Consider the following 18913-nt stretch of genomic DNA (forward strand, 5'->3'; position numbering starts at 1 on the left):
CGTTTCCTAGATCTACAAATCCACGAAGTGCAACGACATGCGTCAGACCGGGCACTGCCCGCGCGGCCCGTTCTGTGCCTTCGCACACATCGAAAGTGAGTAACTGGCTCCTGGCACGGTGCCATCTCAGCCGCCACCGCAGCCACGTCGGTTTAGCGACTCCGCAGACTGTCATTAGCGTTTCCGCCCAGAGCAGGCGCCCAGGACCAGGGAAGCAGGTGGGAGCTCAGGGTCGGGGGCACGACAGACCTGCCCGGGCAGTGGCCGCCACACCTGCTGTGGCCCAGGCCTTGCGGTGCCCAGAGGGACCCCTGCCGTTGGGTGCACCGGGCCTGGCCCGGCCTGCGGGGCCTCACCCCTGCTCCCCTGACCTCGCCCTGAGCCCGCCCTGCCAGACGCCGACACTAGAGCCCTGAAGGCAGGGCTGCCCGGTGGCCTCGGAGCGTGTGGTTTCCCGAGCCTCCTGTTGATGTCCCTACAATGAGGGCTGAGCTCTGGGGACCGTGTAGCCCGTGACAAGTTCCCAGTGGCAGAAACAAACCCCTGGGACCTACGCGCGGACTCGGCCTTTCCTCGACCTGTCTCTCTTCGCGGCTGTGGAGCTTGGGCCCCGGGATTTGTGGGCGTGGTTGCCGACTCACGTTCTTTCCGTTTTGAATTTTGGTGGGAAGCGCAGCTCCTCTCGTCCACGCTTTAAACGTGGTTGTCAGCGATAAAACCCTTAGAAACTGGAATCTAAACGTCCTGCTGCTCCGGCTGCCCCCACCCGCAGGACTGTCGTGTCTCGCCCAGAGCTCTCGGTGCCTAATGTGGGGGGCTGCGGTGCCAGCGGCGGCCCCTGACGTTGCTCCCCTCTCTCGGCAGAAGGTCTCGGGGCCGCGAGCGACTGGGGCGGCCGCGACCTCGGCTCCACCAACAGCTCCTCGGCCGGCAGCAGCCACCCCGGAAACGTAAGTGGATGGCGTTGCGAGGAGGATGCCCAGTGTCATTGGGTTTAATCGAGCTGTTGGGGACACAGATGGCCGTGATCTCTGTGATCTCTGCCTGTGGCGTTGGTGCCTCCTTCTAGAAGAGTCTAGAACAGTCCCAGCCTGGTTCTCGCTGGGCCAGAGCAGGGTGAGCTGCCCACACGGCTATGAGAGGAGATCAGTCTCGGGGTGGCGGCTGGGCGGCCGCAGTTGGGTGGACGTCCCCGCAGGGCTGGCGGCCCAGGCGGGCGGGGAGGCTCCTGCGGGAGGGGCCGTCAGCGCGGGAGTGACACCTGCTGTCCTCCGCGTCGCTCCTCTCCACGTGGGTCCGCGTCCCCCACACTCAGCAGCGTGAGCGCATGCCTGGCAGTGCCAGCAGGGCCGCCTTCGCTGTCGCCGAGCGTGTCTGAGCCTGAGGCCGCGGAGCCTGAAGACGAGGAGGCGTCAGGCTGGGTCTGCCCCGCTGCGTGGGGGCAGCGCTGAGGTGACACGGGGTCTGGAATGGCCCTCGTCCCTCAGCCCTTGACGGCGGATGACGCCTGGCTGCCCTCTGCCGCGGGGGCTGGTCCTCTGGGTGCCGGGCCCCCATCACGCCCGGCTGGATGCGGGCCCCCTGGGGGCCTGCCAGGTTCTTGTTGGGGGACCAGGGGTGTTCTGGGCCACGGGATTCAGCTGTAGCCGCGCCAGTGCTCGGCGGGTGCAGGGCCCCCCGCTCCGCGGCCAGCAGGGCTCCCGGGGCTGCGGCTTAGGGGCCGTCGGGGTCGTTGGCGAGCGCTGTGCTCCCGGCCCCTCGGGAGGACCAGGAACAAAGGGGCCGTGTTTGCTTCGTGCTCTTTTGTGCCTAGAAAGTCACCCCGTGCCGCAGGGGCTGTTCGCGTGGACCCCTGTGATGGTGACTGGGCGCTAGGGACGGGCCCGTGGCCCATACTCAGAAATAAGCTGGTGGCAGTTTTTGCTCTGAGAGCTGCTCGAGTTGGACTGGAACATCCTCGCGATTCACCTGGCAGAGCCGACCGGCCGGCAGCGCGTGGCAGGTGTGACTGTCCCCAGCCGAGGCGGTGGGTCTGGCTGTGTCGGGTTTGACCCGGCTGGTGGGCAGGTCCCGGAAGTCTCTGGAAGTCTCTCTGACCACACCCAAGATGCAGGGCCGTGTCCCATCGCCCAGGGACTTCTCGTTCTCTGCTGTTCCTTCCTCTCCTCCAGCGTGGCGGAGGGTTACAGGCAGAGCCACCGCGCCCGGCCTGTTTGTTTATTTGCAGTAGACACGGGTCTCAGACTCCTGGCCTCAGTAACAGCCTTGCTGCCCTGGTCTTGCTCAGCCGCTTTGAAGGTCTCCCCTCAATCTGTGGGTCACTGCGGGTGGGAGGAGTGCAGAGGTGACCCGGGTCTCCGCAGCCAGGCAGCAGGAGAGAGGGACGTGCAGTCCGAGGGCCTGCCCGGGTCAGCCCGGCGAGGGCATTCTTAATCCTCTGCCCGTGGTCACTGGAGAAGCCTCCGTGACCCCCCGGGCTCGGCCACAAATCCAGACTCCAGCAAGGGAAGGCGGGATGACCCAGGCAGCCTCCACGAGCTCACTTACGAAACTGGGCGTGAAAGTCAGGAGGCCGCTCACAGCTGGAGCACGTCTGGGCTGTGACCCGTGCTCGTGGCTCCCCTGGGGGAACGGGCGAGACCGGCAAGCAGAGCCAGCACCGGGCACTTTTCCCGGAAGCTGGTGCGTCAGGGTCAGGGTTTTGACATGTGTAAGGGAGGAAAGAGCTTTCTCCTCTAACTCTTGGGCTCCGTGTATGGGGCCTGCAAACTAAGCTGGTACAAGATCACGGGAGCGAAAGTTTGTTATGCAGGGGCTGCCTAGGGAAGAAGTGAAGCCCCCGAGGAGCAGTGAGACCTGGGGCTGGCTACCATCTTGACGGAGAGTGAGGAGCTGTAGGGATGGGACCAGACGGAGGCAGGGGGACCCGGGCACCTGGGGACAGTAAATCGTGGGGAGGGGAATGCGCGGGGGGAGCTCGAGGGAGGTTAGGGTCACCAGTGCGGCCTGTTTCGCAGGCTCGGTCTGCGCCGTGCTGATGGTTGTGTCTCCCCTCCGAGTGGGGGCAGCTTCGCAAAGGGGGTTCACACCCTGCTTCGAGGCAGAGGCTGTTAGGCGTCTGCCATCTCTCCACCGCCCTCAGCCCAAATCATCTCTGCCAGAGTGGCGGCGTCTGGGTGGCAGACTCATACCCTTACTTATACCTCAGTGTTTCCTGCAGTCTCGGCCTGAGCCTGTGCCTCAGGTGTACGGCTTTGTTTGGGGTTTGACGACGTCGTTGGTGCGGGGCGCGTGGACCTCACGCTCTGCCTTCACGCAGACTGGCCCAGAGGCCAGAGACTGACGTTCACACTGCAGAAGTGGAATTCGGAGAACTAGCAGGGGGCAGGTTTGAATGCCGTCTGTTTTATGAGACCTTCAGGAATCGGCATTTTAGGCCAGGCGTGGTGGCGCACACCTGTCCTTCTAGCTACTCAAGAGGCTGAGGCGGGAGGATCGCATGAGCCCAGGAGTTCGAGACCAGACTAGGCAACGTAGTGAGACCCTGTCTCAAAAAAAAAAAAAAAAAAAAAGAGTTAGCATTTTCTAAGTTCTGAGCACAGCTTTGGTCTTCATGTATATTTTTAATTGACGTTTCTCCCTGCTGTTTACCCAACGTGAGTATTTCTTCTGTTGCAGGCAAAGCAGACAGACTCGCCTGCGGAAGGCGGCCAGCGAGCTGGTGGGCAGGACCCGCAGGTACCGTCCCCAGGAGGCTCCGTGGCCTGTGCCACCACACGGTGCAGCCTCTCGGGGCACTTTACACATCCTTGGCCACAGAGTCACCTGGTTAACGTCATTTGTCACATAATTACTTTTCACTTGTACTGTGTGTCTGTTTTAGCGTTTAAAAACATTTGTGTCGTGCTTGGGAAACAAAACCAAAACCTCCCAACGTTTTCTCCTGGGGGAAGACGAGCTGCCCATCGCGGCCTGCCGGCGTTGTCCCCGCGCGGCCGGAACGTCGCCATTTCCCACAGTCTGGAAGCCCCAGCTCAGGCGCCGCAGGGCTGGTCCCCCCCGAGGCCTCTCTCAGCTTGTGGACGCCGTGGCCCCGGGGTCCTCACGGGCTCGTCCCTCTGTACCAGGACGACAGTCGTGTAGGGCCACCCTCACATCCTCACAGGCCCTGGCTCGGGGGCAGGACTCGGTTCTGTTCGCAGCAAAGACATCTGCTGACCAAAGCGAGGCCGGTAGGGGACACGTGCTGCCCTAGGCGGCCGCGCTCACCCTGGTCCAGGCTGTGCTCGAGCAGCCCGAGACCCCCGTGTGAGCGCAGGGCCCGGCCTGTGCGCAGCCCTCGGACCAGCGCTTGGGTGGGCCTGGCATCTGCATCGTGCCGCACTGCTGGGCCCTCTGTGTTCTTGGCTCTGCTTTAAAGACGCAGAGGTGACAGGGTGACAGGGTGACAGGGCTCCTTCTCCGACAGGGGCAGCGCAGACCTGCTCTGTGAGACCAAGAACTGCAGCCGACCCCTAGCGGAGCCTGGGACCCTGCGAGGGCGACAGTCTCTCCCTCATCTGGGAAGAGGCGCCTGGGCCCTGGGCGAGGCTCTGGGGTCGCATTCAGGCCGAGCTGGGATGCAAAGGGGGTGGGTGGGGCAGAGCGTCCACAAAAGTGGCCGTGACCCGGGACAGTGGCCTCTTGGTGGCTAGTCAGGAGGGGGTGTCCAGGTTGTCCTTGGCAGGCCTCGGCCTGGCCGGGCAGGGCCGGCTTGTTTGTGTGGGTTGTGCCCCAAACTTGGACCCCCTGGCGACGCAGGGGCTGCACAGTGCCCTCGGCCCCCGTGGGTGGGGCGAGCCCCCCGCAGCTGTTGATTTGGGGTCACAGCCGCCAGACGCAGTTACCGCGCACTGACGCCTCCCTCGGGGCCCGTCTCCTCCGCCGTGGCCCGGGCGGCCCCGTCCTTTGCTGGGAGAGAAAGTCAGTCCTGTCTCTGACCCAGGCCCTGTCGTCGGAGCGTGAGGAGCTTGTGGGTCCGGGGTCCGGGGTCCGGGGGTGCCTGTCGGGAGGCCCTTCCCGGCCCCGTCCTGTGGCTGCACCGGCACGGAAGCCCCGCCTGCCCCGCACCCGGCACAGGTGCTCCCACCAAGGCACCCGAGCAGGGACGGAAGCAACGTGGTGGCAGGTTTCCCTGAGACGGGGAGGCCCCGGCCCCGCCCTGTCCCATGTCTGGGCTTCCTGCTCTCGAGCGTGGGGCCTGCAGCAGCCGTCGCGCCCACGCCTGGCGTGGGGCTTAGGGTGGGTGTCCACAGGGCTGAGCTGGGCCTGCGGGTGGGCCACCGGCTCGGGCACAGGCCTCACTGCCATCGCTGACTCCCTGGGGAGAAGAGCAGGGTGGTCTGTGGGCCCTGGGCACAGCGGGGGGGCTGGTGGGCAGCATGCAGCAGGCGGCCCGTCTGGAACCCGCACGGGGCAGTGCTGGGCGGCAGCCCCTCCAGACTCCCGGGCACTGGGGACCGTTTCCCAGATCAGTCACGGGGTCTCTGTGCACCTGCTGCACGAATGAAGAGCTAATCTGTCACCAGCGTGAAGCCGAAGCCGCGGAGGGCGCGGGGGCCAGGGGTCGCTCAGGAGGAACTGGGCTGCGCCAGGTTCTGTCCCTTAGGCCATACTCGTTAGCGTTTCTTAGGGCGGACGGTTTTGCTTAAGCTGACAGACCAGCAAGATGGCCCCTCTCCCAAGATCTGCCTTGCACACCTCCCGCCCAAGGTGACTATTCCCGTGTTGTTTTGAAGCAAATTCAAAATGATACACCGTTTCAACTGCAAACGTATTTCAGTATGAATTTTTTTTTTTTTTTTTTTTTTGAGATAGGGTCTTGCTCTGTCACCCTGGCTAGAGTGCAGTGGTGTCAGCCTTGCTCACTGCAGCCTCAAACTTGTGGGCTTAAGTGATCCTCCTGCCGCAGCCTCCATGGTAGGTGGGACTACAGGTGTGAGCCACCATGCCCGGCTTGAAAGTCATATTAATACAGTTTTAGACTCTTGATTCTATAGTGACCTTGAAGTTTGCCTTTTTATTTTTTTTCTTTATTTTTTGGAGACAGAGTCTCGCTCTGTTGCCCGGGCTAGAGTGCCGTGGCATCAGTCTAGCTCACAGCAACCTCAACCTCCTGGGCTCAAGCGATCCTCCTGCCTCAGCCTCCTGAGTAGCTGGGACTACAGGCATGCGCCACCATGCCTGGCCAATTTATATGTATATGTATATATTTTAGCTATCCATATAATTTGTTTCTATTTTTTTTTTTTTTTTTTTGAGACAGAGTCTCACTCTGTTGCCCAGGCTAGAGTGAGTGCCGTGGCGTCAGCCTAGCTCACAGCAACCTCAAACTCCTGGGCTTAAGCAATCCTACTGCCTCAGCCTCCCGAGTAGCTGGGACTACAGGCATGCGCCACCATGCCCGGCTAATTTTTTTTTTTTTTTGTATATATATATTTTAGTTGTCCATATAATTTCTTTCTATTTTTAGTAGAGACGGGGTCTCACTCTTGCTCAGGCTGGTCTTGAACTCCTGACCTCGAGCGATCCACCCGCCTCGGCCTCCCAGAGTGCTAGGATTACAGGCGTGAGCCACCGCGCCCGGCCTGTTTCTATTTTTAGTAGAGACGGGTCTTGCTCTTGCTCAGGCTGGTCTTGAACTCCTGATCTCCAGCGATCCTCCCGCCTCGGCCTCCCAGAGTGCTGGGACTACAGGCGTGAGCCACTGCGCCCGGCCGAAGTTTGCCTTTTTAGACACAGCTACAGTGGTGCACTGTCCTCTGCCGGGTACCCAAGGTCGTGCTGTGAGCTGGTTCTTTCTTACCCATCAGAGAGAACATGAATTCCCCCATTTTCTACTTTTCTTGGGTAACGAGGCCACAGGACCGTTTTATCCATGTTTTCGGAAGCGGTGCTGGCTCTGTGCTTACGGCCCTGGAAGGACGTTTCTCCAGGGCCCCTCCTCCCCCCCAAAGTGCTCAGCAGCTGGGGGAGGGGAGGGCAGCTCTCTGGGAAGGTGGGGGAAGGGCAGGCAGGTGGGGGGCTTGTCCCCTTCGCCTGGCTGGCCCCTGGCGTCTGGCACCTCTGTCTGCACCGGTGGATTGATCTTTCCTGGCAAATGTCTGCTTTTGAAAATCATTTTCTGCAGAGAAACTCACGAGACACTCTCTAGACGCGAGTTTCCTCTGCTTGTGTGACTGAGCTGACCCTGCCTGTGGCGTGTCAGAGGCAGCAAAGGTCCCTTTGCGGTGCTGGGAAGGCCCCCTTGTGTTTTGCCCTGGGGGTAGAAGGTGACCGCCGGGCCCTCTGGTCTCTGCACCTGGTTCCCACTTGCTGCCCCGATGCCCGTTGCCCCGTGCACGGGACGTGTGCTCATCCTGTCTGTGTGTCTTTGAACAGAACCACCTCGCTGTGTTCGCCGTGGTCCACCCGCTGGCTCCCAGCGTGAGCTCCAGTGTGGCGTCCAGCCTGGCGTCCAGCGCGGGCTCAGGCGGCTCCTCCCCCACCGCTCTGCCCGCCCTCCCCGCCCGCTCCCTCCCACTGGGCCCCGCCAGCAGCGCCGCGGAGGCCGTGCTAGGTAAGTCCCGCGCCGCCTCCTTCCTCCTGCTCACTCTCTTTGCGCTTTCCTATGGCTCAGAAGTGGCTTCTCTGTTTCAGGACACGTTGCAAAATGCCTAATTTTATAGAAAAGCCAGATGCGTGTTTTTGGTCAGCCGTCACCTTGGTTGTGTTGTGTGTGTGGTCGTGAAAAGGAGCCCGGACTTACCAGGAGGCTCGGGGGCCGCGTGCCGCGCCCAGCTGCCCAGGCCACCGGGCGCCTTCCTGCCCCGAGACCGCCAGAGTGGTGGGGCCACTGAGAAAGGAAAGTGGTGGAGCCACCGAGGGCACCTCAGCGGGGGGCAGTGACAAGGGTGTGGAGGGGGAGCCAGGATGGGCCCTGGAGCGGGTGGGCACAGCTGCCGGCTTTGGGAGGTCTTTAGCTGCTAGGGGCTTGGGGACAGATGACACGTGATTGGAGCTGGGCTGGGGGTCCCCTCTGGGGCCTGGCCAGGAGCCCAGGGCTGCAGTGAGGTCCTTGTGGACGTCCAGGGTTGGGCAGGACGGGGCAGAGCTGGTAGGCGAGACGGCGCTGGGGCTGCGGTGAACTCGGCCCCTTTCCGCCCCCGGCAGAGGCCACATCTGGGTGTGGAGGGCACCGTGGCACCCGTGGGGGCTTTGCTTGCACAGGTGCTTGGTGAGGGGTGGGACACTTGGAGGTCCCATGTTCCGGGATGCCCAGTGCCAGCGACCTGGCCTGCATGTCTGGCCGGATGGTGGGGGGGTTCGCGGAAGGCCCGTCTGCCCCTGGCTGGCTGGGCCCTGGTCAGCCGCGTAGTCCTCTGGAGTGTGGACGCCCCCCCTTCCCATTCTTCAAAGGTCCCTTCTCCAAAGCACTGGGACCTTCTGAGGCCGGCACGTGCACCCCTCACGACCTCTGTCGCACGTCCGCTTCATCTGAAGAACGCTCTAGACTCAGGGCTTGACCTCCCTCAGGAAGCTGTGGGCACAGCGGGCATCCGGATGGACCCGCCACCTCCCTGTGCCGGGCCCAGCAGGTGCTGGGACCCTCCTGGGCCTGCTCCCTCCCGGTGTAGCCTCCGTCCTGGCCTGGAGGGCTCAGACTTCTCCCACGTCGCCCGCTGGTCTGTTTTGAAAACCACCTCATGGCCTCTTTCTAGGAGTACACAAACGTCAGATGGGTCCCTTAGGGCTTTGCTCTAAAGGACAGTTTCTTGACGTTGTAAGTACTTCACAGGTGGTGTCAGAGTGTGTGTGTCCATGTACTTTATTTCAGCCTGAAATTGGGGGAAAGCGTGTTGTTCCTCTAGCAGTCTCATGAATTGAACAAGTTGTCACAGGAAATCGCTGTTGTAAACGGGTCTCGTCACTCAGGGTCCTGGCTGGTGCCTCCGTTCACTTGTCCTGCTGCAAAGTCGGTGTGGAGCAGGTGTGTGCGGAAAGGCCTCCTCTCTTCCCACCCCGACGGGAGCTGAAAAGCCAGGGGCCTGACCGCCATGTCTTGGGGTTTTATTTTCTTACAGATAAGCACAAATTCTGTTTTTTTAAATAAAGCTCATCTTCCTCAATAGACAAGTAGTAATGGTAGAATTCAAGCATAACAGAAAAGTGTTCAGGAAAATGAAGTCCCTGCCCCAAACCAGCGAGACTGGTGGACTCTGCTCACCTGAGTGAGAAGTAGAACCAGGTGCCCGTGCTTTGCGGGGCGTGGCTGCCCGCCAGACACCCTGCGGTGAGGTGTTCGCAGTGGTTTTCCAGCCGCTACTCAGCATCTGCGGCCACATCACTGGGTATCTGGAAGGGCGTTCTTAATTTTTTTTGATACAGAGTTGCCCTGGCTGGAGTGCCGTGGCATCAGCCTAGCTCACTGCAGCCTCAGACTCCAGGGCCCAAGCGATCCTCCTGCCTCAGCCTCCCTAGTAACTGGGACTACAGGTGCACGCCACCATGGCCAGCATTTTTGGTTGCGCAGCTAATTTTTTTTCTGTTTTTTGTAGAGACAGGGTCTTGCTCTTGCTCAGGCTGGTCTCAAACTTCTGCGCTCAGGCAGTCCTTTGCCTCAGACGCCCAGGGTGCTGGAACTACAGGTGCGAGCCACCGCGCCCGGCCTGGATGTGCGGGTTCCTAACGGAGTGCGCGTTACTAATTCCCCAGCCCAGAAACCTGGAACTGGCCTCTGCTGTCACCCGAGAGGCCTTCGTTGACTTTATTTCCTGAGCCCCCTGGGAGGTGAAGAGGTGGGCTGCTGCCTTTCTTTACAGACAGGGGTCGTTGAAATCATGAGCTTTTGCCACCAAATCCAGTCACAGGTGAGGTGTTATTCCAGTGAGAGCCCAGGGGGCTGCCCTCCTGCCTGGCCCTTCCTCCGCCGGCTTGTGCAGCAAGGCCGGGTCGCGTTGTCCTCGTAGTAGTTCCCCTCAAGTTACCACTTAAGCGTGAATGAGAATGACGAGTAAACGGCAGTACAGGTGCTCTTTCCGGACCGATTCTGTGTTTAAGGGTTCTAGAATCATTTCGGGACCGTTGGATAAACTGCATGTTTTTTCACCTTCCGCTACATAATTAGGTTTTAGGTTAGAGAAGTGACCTTTAAAATAGTGACCCGCGAGCTCATGCCGGGTGAGGCAGGGGCAGAGGCAGGGGCGGGAGGTCCGCGTTCGTCCTGTTGCCTCTGGTTGCCTCCTGCCGGTGCACGTGCAGGTGGGCAGGGCGGGGGACGCCGGGCGGTGCGGCGCCAGGGCTTTCCGTGCGAAGACCCCTGTACCTCCCGCACGAAAGGGGGCTCGATCCAGCTAGCATTCCCCGTGCTGCCTGCGTGTCACCTGGGCTGAGCACCCCAGGGAGCCGCCTCGCACGGCGCGCCCCACCTGGGGCCCCCCGCCCGCGGGGTGGGGCGGGGTCTCTGAGGACGCCGAGCGGGGGGCGTGGCCAGCGCGTGGCTGCTTGGGTGGGGGTGGAGCCGGGGCGGGGCCAGCGCGGAGTGGGCTGGTTGGGGGCGGGGCCGGGGCGGAGCGGGGCTGGTTGGGGGCGGGGCCGGGGCGGAGCGGGGCTGGTTGGGGGCGGGGCCAGCGCGGAGCGGGGCTGGTTGGGGGCGGGGCCCGGCCGGGTTTGAATCCGCGGCGGCGGGGCCGTCCGCGCACCGTGAGTCAGCATCGGTGGCGGACCCTGTGCGCTCGTCGGCCTTGCGCGGTCAAGGTGCGGGTCTTCGTTACGCGGCGCTTTGGAGCGGGCTGTCCTCCCCTAGGTGCGTCCTCCCTCCCCTAGGTGCGTCCTCCCTCCCCTAGGTGCGTGCACCACCACCACCACCCCCCGCCCCAGGTGCACCCCCCCGCCCCAGGTGCACCCTCCGCCCCAGGTGCACCCCCCCACCCCAGGTGCACCCCCCAGGTGCACCCCCCTCAGGTGCATCTCGTTCAGGTCCGCAGCGCCCGCGTCCCAGAGCGAGGGGTGGCAGCTGCGAGGTCGGTTCCGGGTTTCTCGGGCTGGGGAACGAGGAACCTGTCTCGGGCGGGGGCTCTCGGGTTCTCAGGGTGGGGGACCCACAGGGCACCTGTCGCCACCCCCCGCCCCCCGCCCCCCGCCCCACCCCCTGGGCTCTTGCTCCTTCGGGCTGTGAGTCGCCTGCGGCACCGCCTGAAGCTGCGCGCGCCGGTGAGCGGATTTGGGGAGAGGTGAGTGGGTTTGCCAGAGCTTCCCCGCCCCTCGTCGGTGACAGTCTGGCTGAGGGGTGCACTTTATCTGGGTGGCGGCCGGGGGGTTCCCCGTCCAGGTCTTTGATGCAGTACAGTTTGTGTGGCTTGTCCCCGTTTGTCCCTGACCCCAGGGGAGCAGCGGCCGAATGTGCTGTGTCACCCCTGGCGGCTGTGCCAGGCTATTACTCAGCAGCTTCCTGTGATTTCTCGGGAACACCAGGCGCTCCTGGTGGCTCGGCAAGGCTGGCTCCGGGTCAGGTGGCACAGCGCAGCCTCGCGTGGCTTACGTAACTGAGTTCACCCAGATTCTGAGTGTCTGTTTAAAAGTCAGTTCTCCCTCTGAGAATGTTGCGGAAGACTTGGGTCTGACCGCGGGGCACAGTGCGGTGAGGTAGGCGAAGGGAGGCTCGCCCTGGGAGCAGCTGCCCCACCACGGCACCCCAGGAGTGCTGGGGCCTCCGGGGACTCTCCCCGCTTTGGATCAAGGGCTCCCTCTTGCCAGTCACTGTCTCTGAAATAGGGCCGGGGACCCTGGGGTGGGGGTGCGGGGGCTCCCCACACGCCTCTCCAGGGAACTTTCCGGGCTGCGGTTCAGGGCGGATCTGTCCCAGTTAGGCTGTGGCTGGTGCCTGTAAACAGCCAAGTGCTGTGCTTTGTCAGGTGACAGGGACTGCGTGTGGCCCCCAGGGGGGCCTGCACTTGGGGGGCAGGGACAGGCCAGCAGCAGGAGCACTGGTGCGAGTCACAGCCTGGGACAGAAGGCTCCTCCACTGGGGCTCCTTTGTGCCTTTGCTCTCTGAAGAGTTCCTGGAATGCTGTGAGCTAGGAAGGGGCCCCCCATCCTGGCCCCGGGGCTCCGGGTGCAGAGGGCAAGTCTGGGTTTCCGGGCCCGGCTGAGGAGCACGTGTGGGGCAAGGACCGGCCATGGCACACGCGCCAGGCCACACAGGAAGGTGGGCTTGAGCCAGCCCCAATGCTCAGCCCGGGACGCTGGGCCCGGCTGAGCCCACAGCATGTGGCGGGGCGGGCGCTGCAGGGGAGACCCCAGGAGGCCGTGCCCAGCACGCGCGGGACCGATGGAGCGGTCCTTGTGTTAAGGTCACTCCTGGGGTGTTGCGAGGGCTGGGCTTGGGCCTCTGCTGGCGGGGGGTAGGGGAGGACGGCAGGAGACATTTCAAACGACAGCGACCACATTCACGTAGCTTTATTACAGCGAGTTGTCATCGTTCTGTGTTCTTACTTATTCCTGGGCTCTTTGCCTAGCTCACAAATCAAGCCTGTCGTAGGGATGTACGTACAGGAAACAAAATGTTCAGGGTTCAGCCCTGTCCGTGGTTTCAGGCGTCCGCTGGTGGCTGTGGGAGGTACCCCTCCCCCCCCCCGTGGAGGAGGGGCAACGTAGGGACTTCGCAGGTGCCATTAAGGTAGGATGAGGTGGGTGTCGTGGGCCCTGGTCCAGCGGCCCGTGTCCTTACGAGAAGCTTGGACTCGGACGTGGAGGAGGCCGCGTGAAGACGGTGGCAGGGACTGGAGAGCTGCGGCCAGGAACGGGCCATGGAAGCCATGGAAGGTGCGGGATGGAGGCGGAGCCCTCCGGAAGAGCTTCTGCATGGAGCGTGCCCTGCTGACACCTTGGCCTAGGGCTCCCGGCCTCCAGAGCTGTGGGAGGACAGGTTTCTGCCGTTCAGAGTTGCCCAGCGTGGTCCGTTGTCACTCAGCGGCCCGACGCCAACACCCCTGTTCCTTCCGGTGTTCCCTCCAGCGTGACCCAGGGTGACGTGAGGCTGTCACCGCGGGAGGGGCCCCGGGAACACCCAGGAGCAGCGAGGCCTGTGTGCACGCAGGTGGCAGCTGCCCTCTCCTGCTGCCCCGGCCACCTGCTCGGTCTTCCGCGCTTTGTCTCTGACAGTTTCTTCTGGCTGAGGAAGGTGACATTCCTGTGCCCTGGGGCCTCACTGTGGGTCTCTGTCCTGTCTTGGCCCTTGCTTCAGCCCCCTTCCACGTGGGTTCTGTCCTCTGCTGTGGCCCGAGGACGTCGGGTAGGTCCCAGGGACCTGCTGTGCAGGACACCACGGCGCTGAGTGTCCACTGACCCTCGAGTGCGCTGGGTGCTGCCAGCCTGGGGCTGTCCTCTGCTGCTCCCCCGCCTGGCGTCTTCCAGGGCGAGCCTCCGCGCCGTCACCCCCAGAGCCACCAGAGGGAAACGGGCTGTGGGCTCCTGGTCTCCGCGGGGTATTGGCCCGTGGCCACCCTGCCATCCGTCTCTTTCCCGGATAAGACCGTGGACAACTTCCTTCAAGCTTCATTTAAGTGGTTCCACCACGGGGGGCTGCTCCGTGCGCCAGCCCGGCTCCCGGGCACCGCTGCCGTCCTCCCAGCGCCGGACCCTGGCCCGCTGGCTCCGCGGTGCGAGCAGGAGGGCTGTTGGCTCCAGGGCAGCTCAGCGGCCTCCGTGCCCCCAGGTTCCCTCGAGGAACACGTGAGGGCCGGGTGGGGTCTGGGGTCGTGCCAGGGGGCGGGGCTGTCGGGAATCCACATTGGCCCCTCGGGTGGGGCTGCCGAGCGCCGGGCATGGGGCGAGGCGCACTTTCCACGGTTGGCTCGTGTGGTCCCCACAGGCCGAGCGGAGCTAACGGGTCCTCGGGCCTGGCTGGGAAGGACGGAGCGGCTGGGTCCCATCGGGGCTGACCGGAGCCTTGCTCCGCACGCCACTCCGCACAGCCCCCGTGCAGCGGGACCTAGTCCCTCGTCACAAGCTGTGCTCCCCCGGCCCGCAAGGCCTGCATTTCTCGCTGGTCCTGGTAAAGGCAGCAGTGGCTCCTGTCCCTGTGCCGGCTCCTCCCCTCTGTGGCATCTTTTCACTTGTCCCTGGCCTCGGCTCCTCTGGGCCAGCCTCTCTCGGCCGTCCCCGCTCCTGCCAGAGCCTCCCCTCCACACACTTGTCTCTGTCCTCCATCCGGGGGCCACCCCCGTGCAGCAAACAGCTGTCACCCTGACACGCGGCCGTTCCCGGGTGTCTCGGCCCTGCCAGGCTGGGCCAGTTCTGGGTGGGGGGATGAGGCCCAGGCGCCCTCATGGGCCATACCAGGGTCCGCACCGTGGGGGCCGGGCTGGGCAGGACCCTCCTCGGTGCCCGGGGGTGGGATGAACAGCACCAGCTGCGTCTGAGGCCGGGTGGCGTCTGTGCTCCAAGTTTCCGTCCCTGTGTGGGGTCCTGTGTCCTGTTCTGTCGTCCTGGATTTAGGAAGTGTCGTCTTGGTGCTTGGCATAGAATTGCCTGTGAGCCACTTGCTGATGAAAATCGCTTTCCTGGGAAAGTTTATGGTCAAGTATGTTCACTGGGTCAAACTTCTTGTTTTTGAGACAGGGTCTCACTCGGTCACCCAGGCTGGAGTGCAGGGGTGTCATCACAGCTCACTACAGCCTCCTGAGTAGCTGGGACTACAGGTGCCATCACACCCAGCTAATTTTCCTATTTTTAGTAGAGACGGGGTCTCTCGCTTGCTCAGGCTGGTCTCAAACTCCTGAGCTCGAGCCATCCTCCGCCTCGGCCTCCCAGAGTGCTGGGATCACAGGCGTGAGCCACCGCGCCCGGCCCACTTGGTCAGATTTGATACTTGGTGAGCCCAGAGCTGTGCGCTGGGACGGGGGTGAGTGGCCCGGACTCCTCTGTTCTGGGGAAGACCCGGCCTCTGGCCGACTGCAGGAGGCGGGAGGGCTGGTTTGCAGGCCCCCAGCACCCCCAGGACCCCTGGCGCCTTCTGGCTCTGTCTCGGCTGGGGCGGATGGGGCTTCCCTGAGCTGAGGCTGTTCCGCAGGTCCCGCGTTGGACCTTCATCTTAGCAACGTGAACATCGCGTCCCTGGAGAAGGACCTGGAGGAGCGTGACGGCCGCACCCTCGGGCCAGCAGGTAGGGCGCCGAAGGCCTGTGCGCCCCTCAGCGCTGGGGGGTCCCCTCCTCTCTGTGCAGGGCAGCCCCCGCTCTTCCTCGGCCTCCCCCGTCCGAGACGCGTGGCCCCTGCAGGGATAGACAGCATTTGAGGGATGCAGGAATCTTTAACCACCGCGCCGCACACAGACGGACAGGTTAACGCCACGTGCTAAACTGTCCCCTTCAACCTAAAAGATCATCTGTTCTTTCTGATTTGGAAGTAAATAGACCATTTCGGGGCCCTTAGCGCTGGGAGCACGTGCGAGTGGCTGAGCGGTGAGGGGCGAGGCCTCCTGGGGGCCCCGCCAGTTACACACCCTGACGGGCCGCTGCCGGCCCACCCCCTTCACCCCCCAGGTGCCTCCGGCATCCCAGGCCCCCCTTCCCTGGCTGCCGCCCCGGCTCTCGCTCACCAGCCTCCCCCCGCGCAGGTGCGAGGTCACTGGCAGGCTCGGCGCCCGTCACCATCCCGGGCTCGCTGCCCCGCTCGCCGTCCCTGCACTCCGCGTCCTCCCTGTCCACCTCGCCGCTCAGCTCGCTCTCTCAGTCCCTGCCGGGGCCGCTGGTCTCCACGGCCATGACGCCCCCCCAGCAGCCGCCGCCCCTCCGCTCGGAGCCGGGCGCCCTGGGCTCCTCGGCCTCCTCCTACAGCTCCCTAGGTGAGTGGGGTGTGGGCCGACCGCGGGGCGTGGAACCCGCGCGGGGCTCTCGCCCCTGCTGCCGCCCACTGAGGCTGAGGAGGCCCGGGCCCCCTGCAGGCACGGCGCAGTGGGGGGCCGCGTGGACCAGCCGCAGGAGCCAGGAGTGCCATGTGCCTGATCCGTAGCAGGAAATAGCGCCGCGTTCACGCTGTCTTTCCCTTAGAAAACATTGACATCACCGTACTGGTCTCCTAGAAAAAAAGCAAATGTTATCTTATGGCCAGGTGGGGCGGCTCACACCTGTAATCCCAGCACTCTGGGAGGCCGAGGCAGGAGGATCGCTTAAGGTCAGGAGTTTGAGACCAGCCTGAGCAAGAGTGAGACCCCATCTCTACTAAAAATGGAAAAAATTAGCCGGACATGGTGGTGCATGCCTGTAGTCCCAGCTACTCGGGAGGCTGAGGCAGGAGGATCCCTTGAGCCCAGGAGTCTGAGGCTGCTGTGAGCGAGGCTGACACCACGGCACTCTAGCCTGGGCAACAGAGTGAGATTCTGTCTGAAAAAAAAAAAAAATAAAAGGAAAACGTTTTCTTATGTAGTTTGTTGTTTTAAAGAGTTAACGTTTCTGAGTATCTCAGATCCCAGATGTAATTGCTAATGCCACATGTATCAGGAGATGTCAGGCTTGTGAGCAAAGCTCTTTGGGGTCCCCGAGGGTCTGCGTGTGTGACCGGGGGCCAGTGTCTGGGCCCCCGACCACGCAGTGGGGCTGCGGGTCGGTTTCCCATCCTGTCCAAAGGCCTGTGTGGGAAGGGGCAGGTCGGTGCGGATGGGGCTGGCGTCCCTGCAGTCAGGGTGCGTGGGCCGGGGGTCCCCACACGGGGACGTGGCTGGGCTGTGTCATCCCCTCCTCCACACCCAGGTTTGAATGGTGTCCCCGGGAGCATCTGGGACTTTGTTTCCGGCAGCTTCTCTCCCAGCCCGTCCCCCGTCCTGAACACCGGTCCCTCGTCCTTGAGCGCAAGTCCCAACGGTGCCGAGCTGGCCCGGGTCCGGCGGCAGCTGGACGAGGCCAAGAGGAAGATCCGGCAGTGGGAGGAGTCCTGGCGGCAGGTGAAGCAGGTGAGGGGCGCTGGGGGCTGGGGAGGGCGGGGGCGCTGGGGCTGTGGGGGCCCTGGCCACCAACTCCTGCGCGGCCCTGGTTCCAGGCCTGTGACGCGTGGCAGCGGGAGGCTCAGGAGGCCAGGGAGCGCGCCCGCGCGGCGGACAGCGCCCGGCAGCTGGCGCTGCGGAGGAAGGAGGAGGTGGAGGCCCAGGTCCGGCAGCTGCAGGAGGAGCTCGAGGGCCTGGGCCTGTCCTCGCTGCCCGGGCTGCGGAGCTTTGGCGACGTCGGCACCCTCGCTCTGCCGGAGCTGCACTCCCTGCAGAGCCAGCTGCGCCTGGACCTGGAAGCGGTGGACGGGGTGAGTCCTGTTGGTGGCGGCGTGAGGGACCAGCTCTGGGGGCTGCTGTCCCCGGGAGAGGGTAGGGCCTGGGATCCAGTCTGGTGGCGTCTCCTGCTCTTCCCACCCCTCACCCTGCCGCCCCACGCTGCCCTTGGGTTTGTTCCGGGGCACGTGAACAGCGTGTGGCCCTCTCTGCCCGTCTCCCTGGGACTGTGTGCTCCTCTCAGGGCAGGCTGGTCCCTGCCCCTTTCCAGAATCTTCTACATTCGCCCTCTCCCTGTGCCCTTACCAGTGCATGCCAGGCTATGCTCTCTGGGGAGGAGGCTGCCCTGTCCCTTCCCTCCGGGTGCAGCTGGAACTGGGGTCACATGGCTACAGCCGTGCCTGGGTGCTTCACGGGGGCGCTGGCTCCTTTAGCCGTAGCGGCAGCGGTTGTCCTGAGAGGCTCCCGAGGCCCGTCAGGCTCTGCCTGCCCGGGAGGCCCTCGGCCGGTGGCCTCAGTGCTGGCCCCTGCGTGGCCTGCCCTGGGGGTGCCCCCTGACCCCTGCCGCGGTGTCTCTGCCCACAGGTGATCTTCCAGCTGCTCGCCAAGCAGTGCGGGGCCTGCCGGGAGCAGCCCCGCGGTGCCGTGTTGCAGCCGTGCCAGCACCGCGTGCTCTGTGAGCCGTGCGCGGCCAGCGCGCCCGAGTGCCCCTACTGCGAGGGCCGGCCCCTGCAGTGGTGACCCTGCTGGGGGACACACCGCTGGGCTCGGAGGCTCCAGCGGTCCCCGTGCATGTGGCCGCTTCGTCACTCACCCTGGAGCCGATGTTGGAGCCCTTCCGCCCTCCGTGGCGTTTCCACCGGTCCCGCCCCGCCGACGGTTTCAAGGTATTCTTGGAAACCTTCACAGCAGACCCACGGCCCCCACCCGCCTGTCCCCAAGAGCACTGTCGCCTTGGCGGTCTGGGTGGCCCCTGCACTGCTGTGACCAGGCCACTGCGTCAAAGCACTTTGTAAAGTGAGAGATTTAGTTAGATGTTACCAGTTGCTCTAAGCTGCTTTCTCAGTTCGTGTTTTTGGATATGCGGTGACACTCGGTGACACGAAGCTTTACATGTGTGACCCTGACGTTTCCGTCGGCTGCTCACTCGTCGTGTGCTGAACATTAAGAGTTCGTATCTGAGACCAGCACGTACGAAATGAGCATTTATCTAGCAACGAGACCTAGGATTTTTACTGTTTTCGAATTAAGTGCAAATAGTATTTATAAGCAGAGAGTGATTATTGAAAGACACACAGACATTTAGCTGTTTTTAATTTTATGAAAGGAACTAATTTTCCTAAACATGTGCACGTGCAGTTGGAGTTTTATATTTGTGTCCCGGGGTGACACTGAGCGCTGTCACGCGTCTGTGATCCGTGGCCACTTTCTCTAAGTGCCTGTGCCCTGCAAGAGAAGTGAAGGGACAATTGATCTGGTTTTGTTTTATCCCCGAGGGGTCAGATTTTAGAGGTTTTTAAAATTTCTAAGGAGCGGTGTTGGACTGGTTGCTGAGGTAGCGATGGCAACGGTGCTCTGTGACTTCTCGCGCCGCTGGGCCTCCGGCTCGCGCGGGGGGCGGCGGTCTGAGCGGGGGGCGGCG

The 18913-nt window shown here is 63.3% G+C and overlaps 1 protein-coding gene across 6 annotated transcripts in view; it reads left to right on the top strand.

The window, feature by feature from the left end:
• The window catches only part of UNKL (unk like zinc finger), a 36932-nt gene extending 18039 nt beyond the window's left edge, over positions 1 to 18893 (top strand). For 2 of the 6 annotated variants that reach the window (XM_069487123.1, XM_069487128.1), the window contains exons 7-15: positions 11 to 95; positions 865 to 950; positions 3679 to 3738; positions 7420 to 7597; positions 15089 to 15181; positions 15634 to 15861; positions 16766 to 16965; positions 17052 to 17306; positions 17857 to 18893. In XM_069487123.1, the coding sequence (XP_069343224.1) occupies positions 11 to 95; positions 865 to 950; positions 3679 to 3738; positions 7420 to 7597; positions 15089 to 15181; positions 15634 to 15861; positions 16766 to 16965; positions 17052 to 17306; positions 17857 to 18012 (1341 nt within the window). In that variant the 3' untranslated portion in view covers positions 18013 to 18893. Of the gene's footprint in view, positions 1 to 10; positions 96 to 864; positions 951 to 3678; positions 3739 to 7419; positions 7598 to 13724; positions 14672 to 15088; positions 15182 to 15633; positions 15862 to 16765; positions 16966 to 17051; positions 17311 to 17856 lie in introns of those variants that run through there. The other 4 variants (XM_069487124.1, XM_069487125.1, XM_069487127.1 and 1 more) reach the window with 4 other exon arrangements.
• Positions 18894 to 18913: the final 20 nt, after the last annotated feature.

This window comes from Eulemur rufifrons, chromosome 14 (genome assembly GCF_041146395.1).
Source record: "Eulemur rufifrons isolate Redbay chromosome 14, OSU_ERuf_1, whole genome shotgun sequence".
Taxonomy (NCBI): Eukaryota; Metazoa; Chordata; class Mammalia; order Primates; family Lemuridae; genus Eulemur; species Eulemur rufifrons.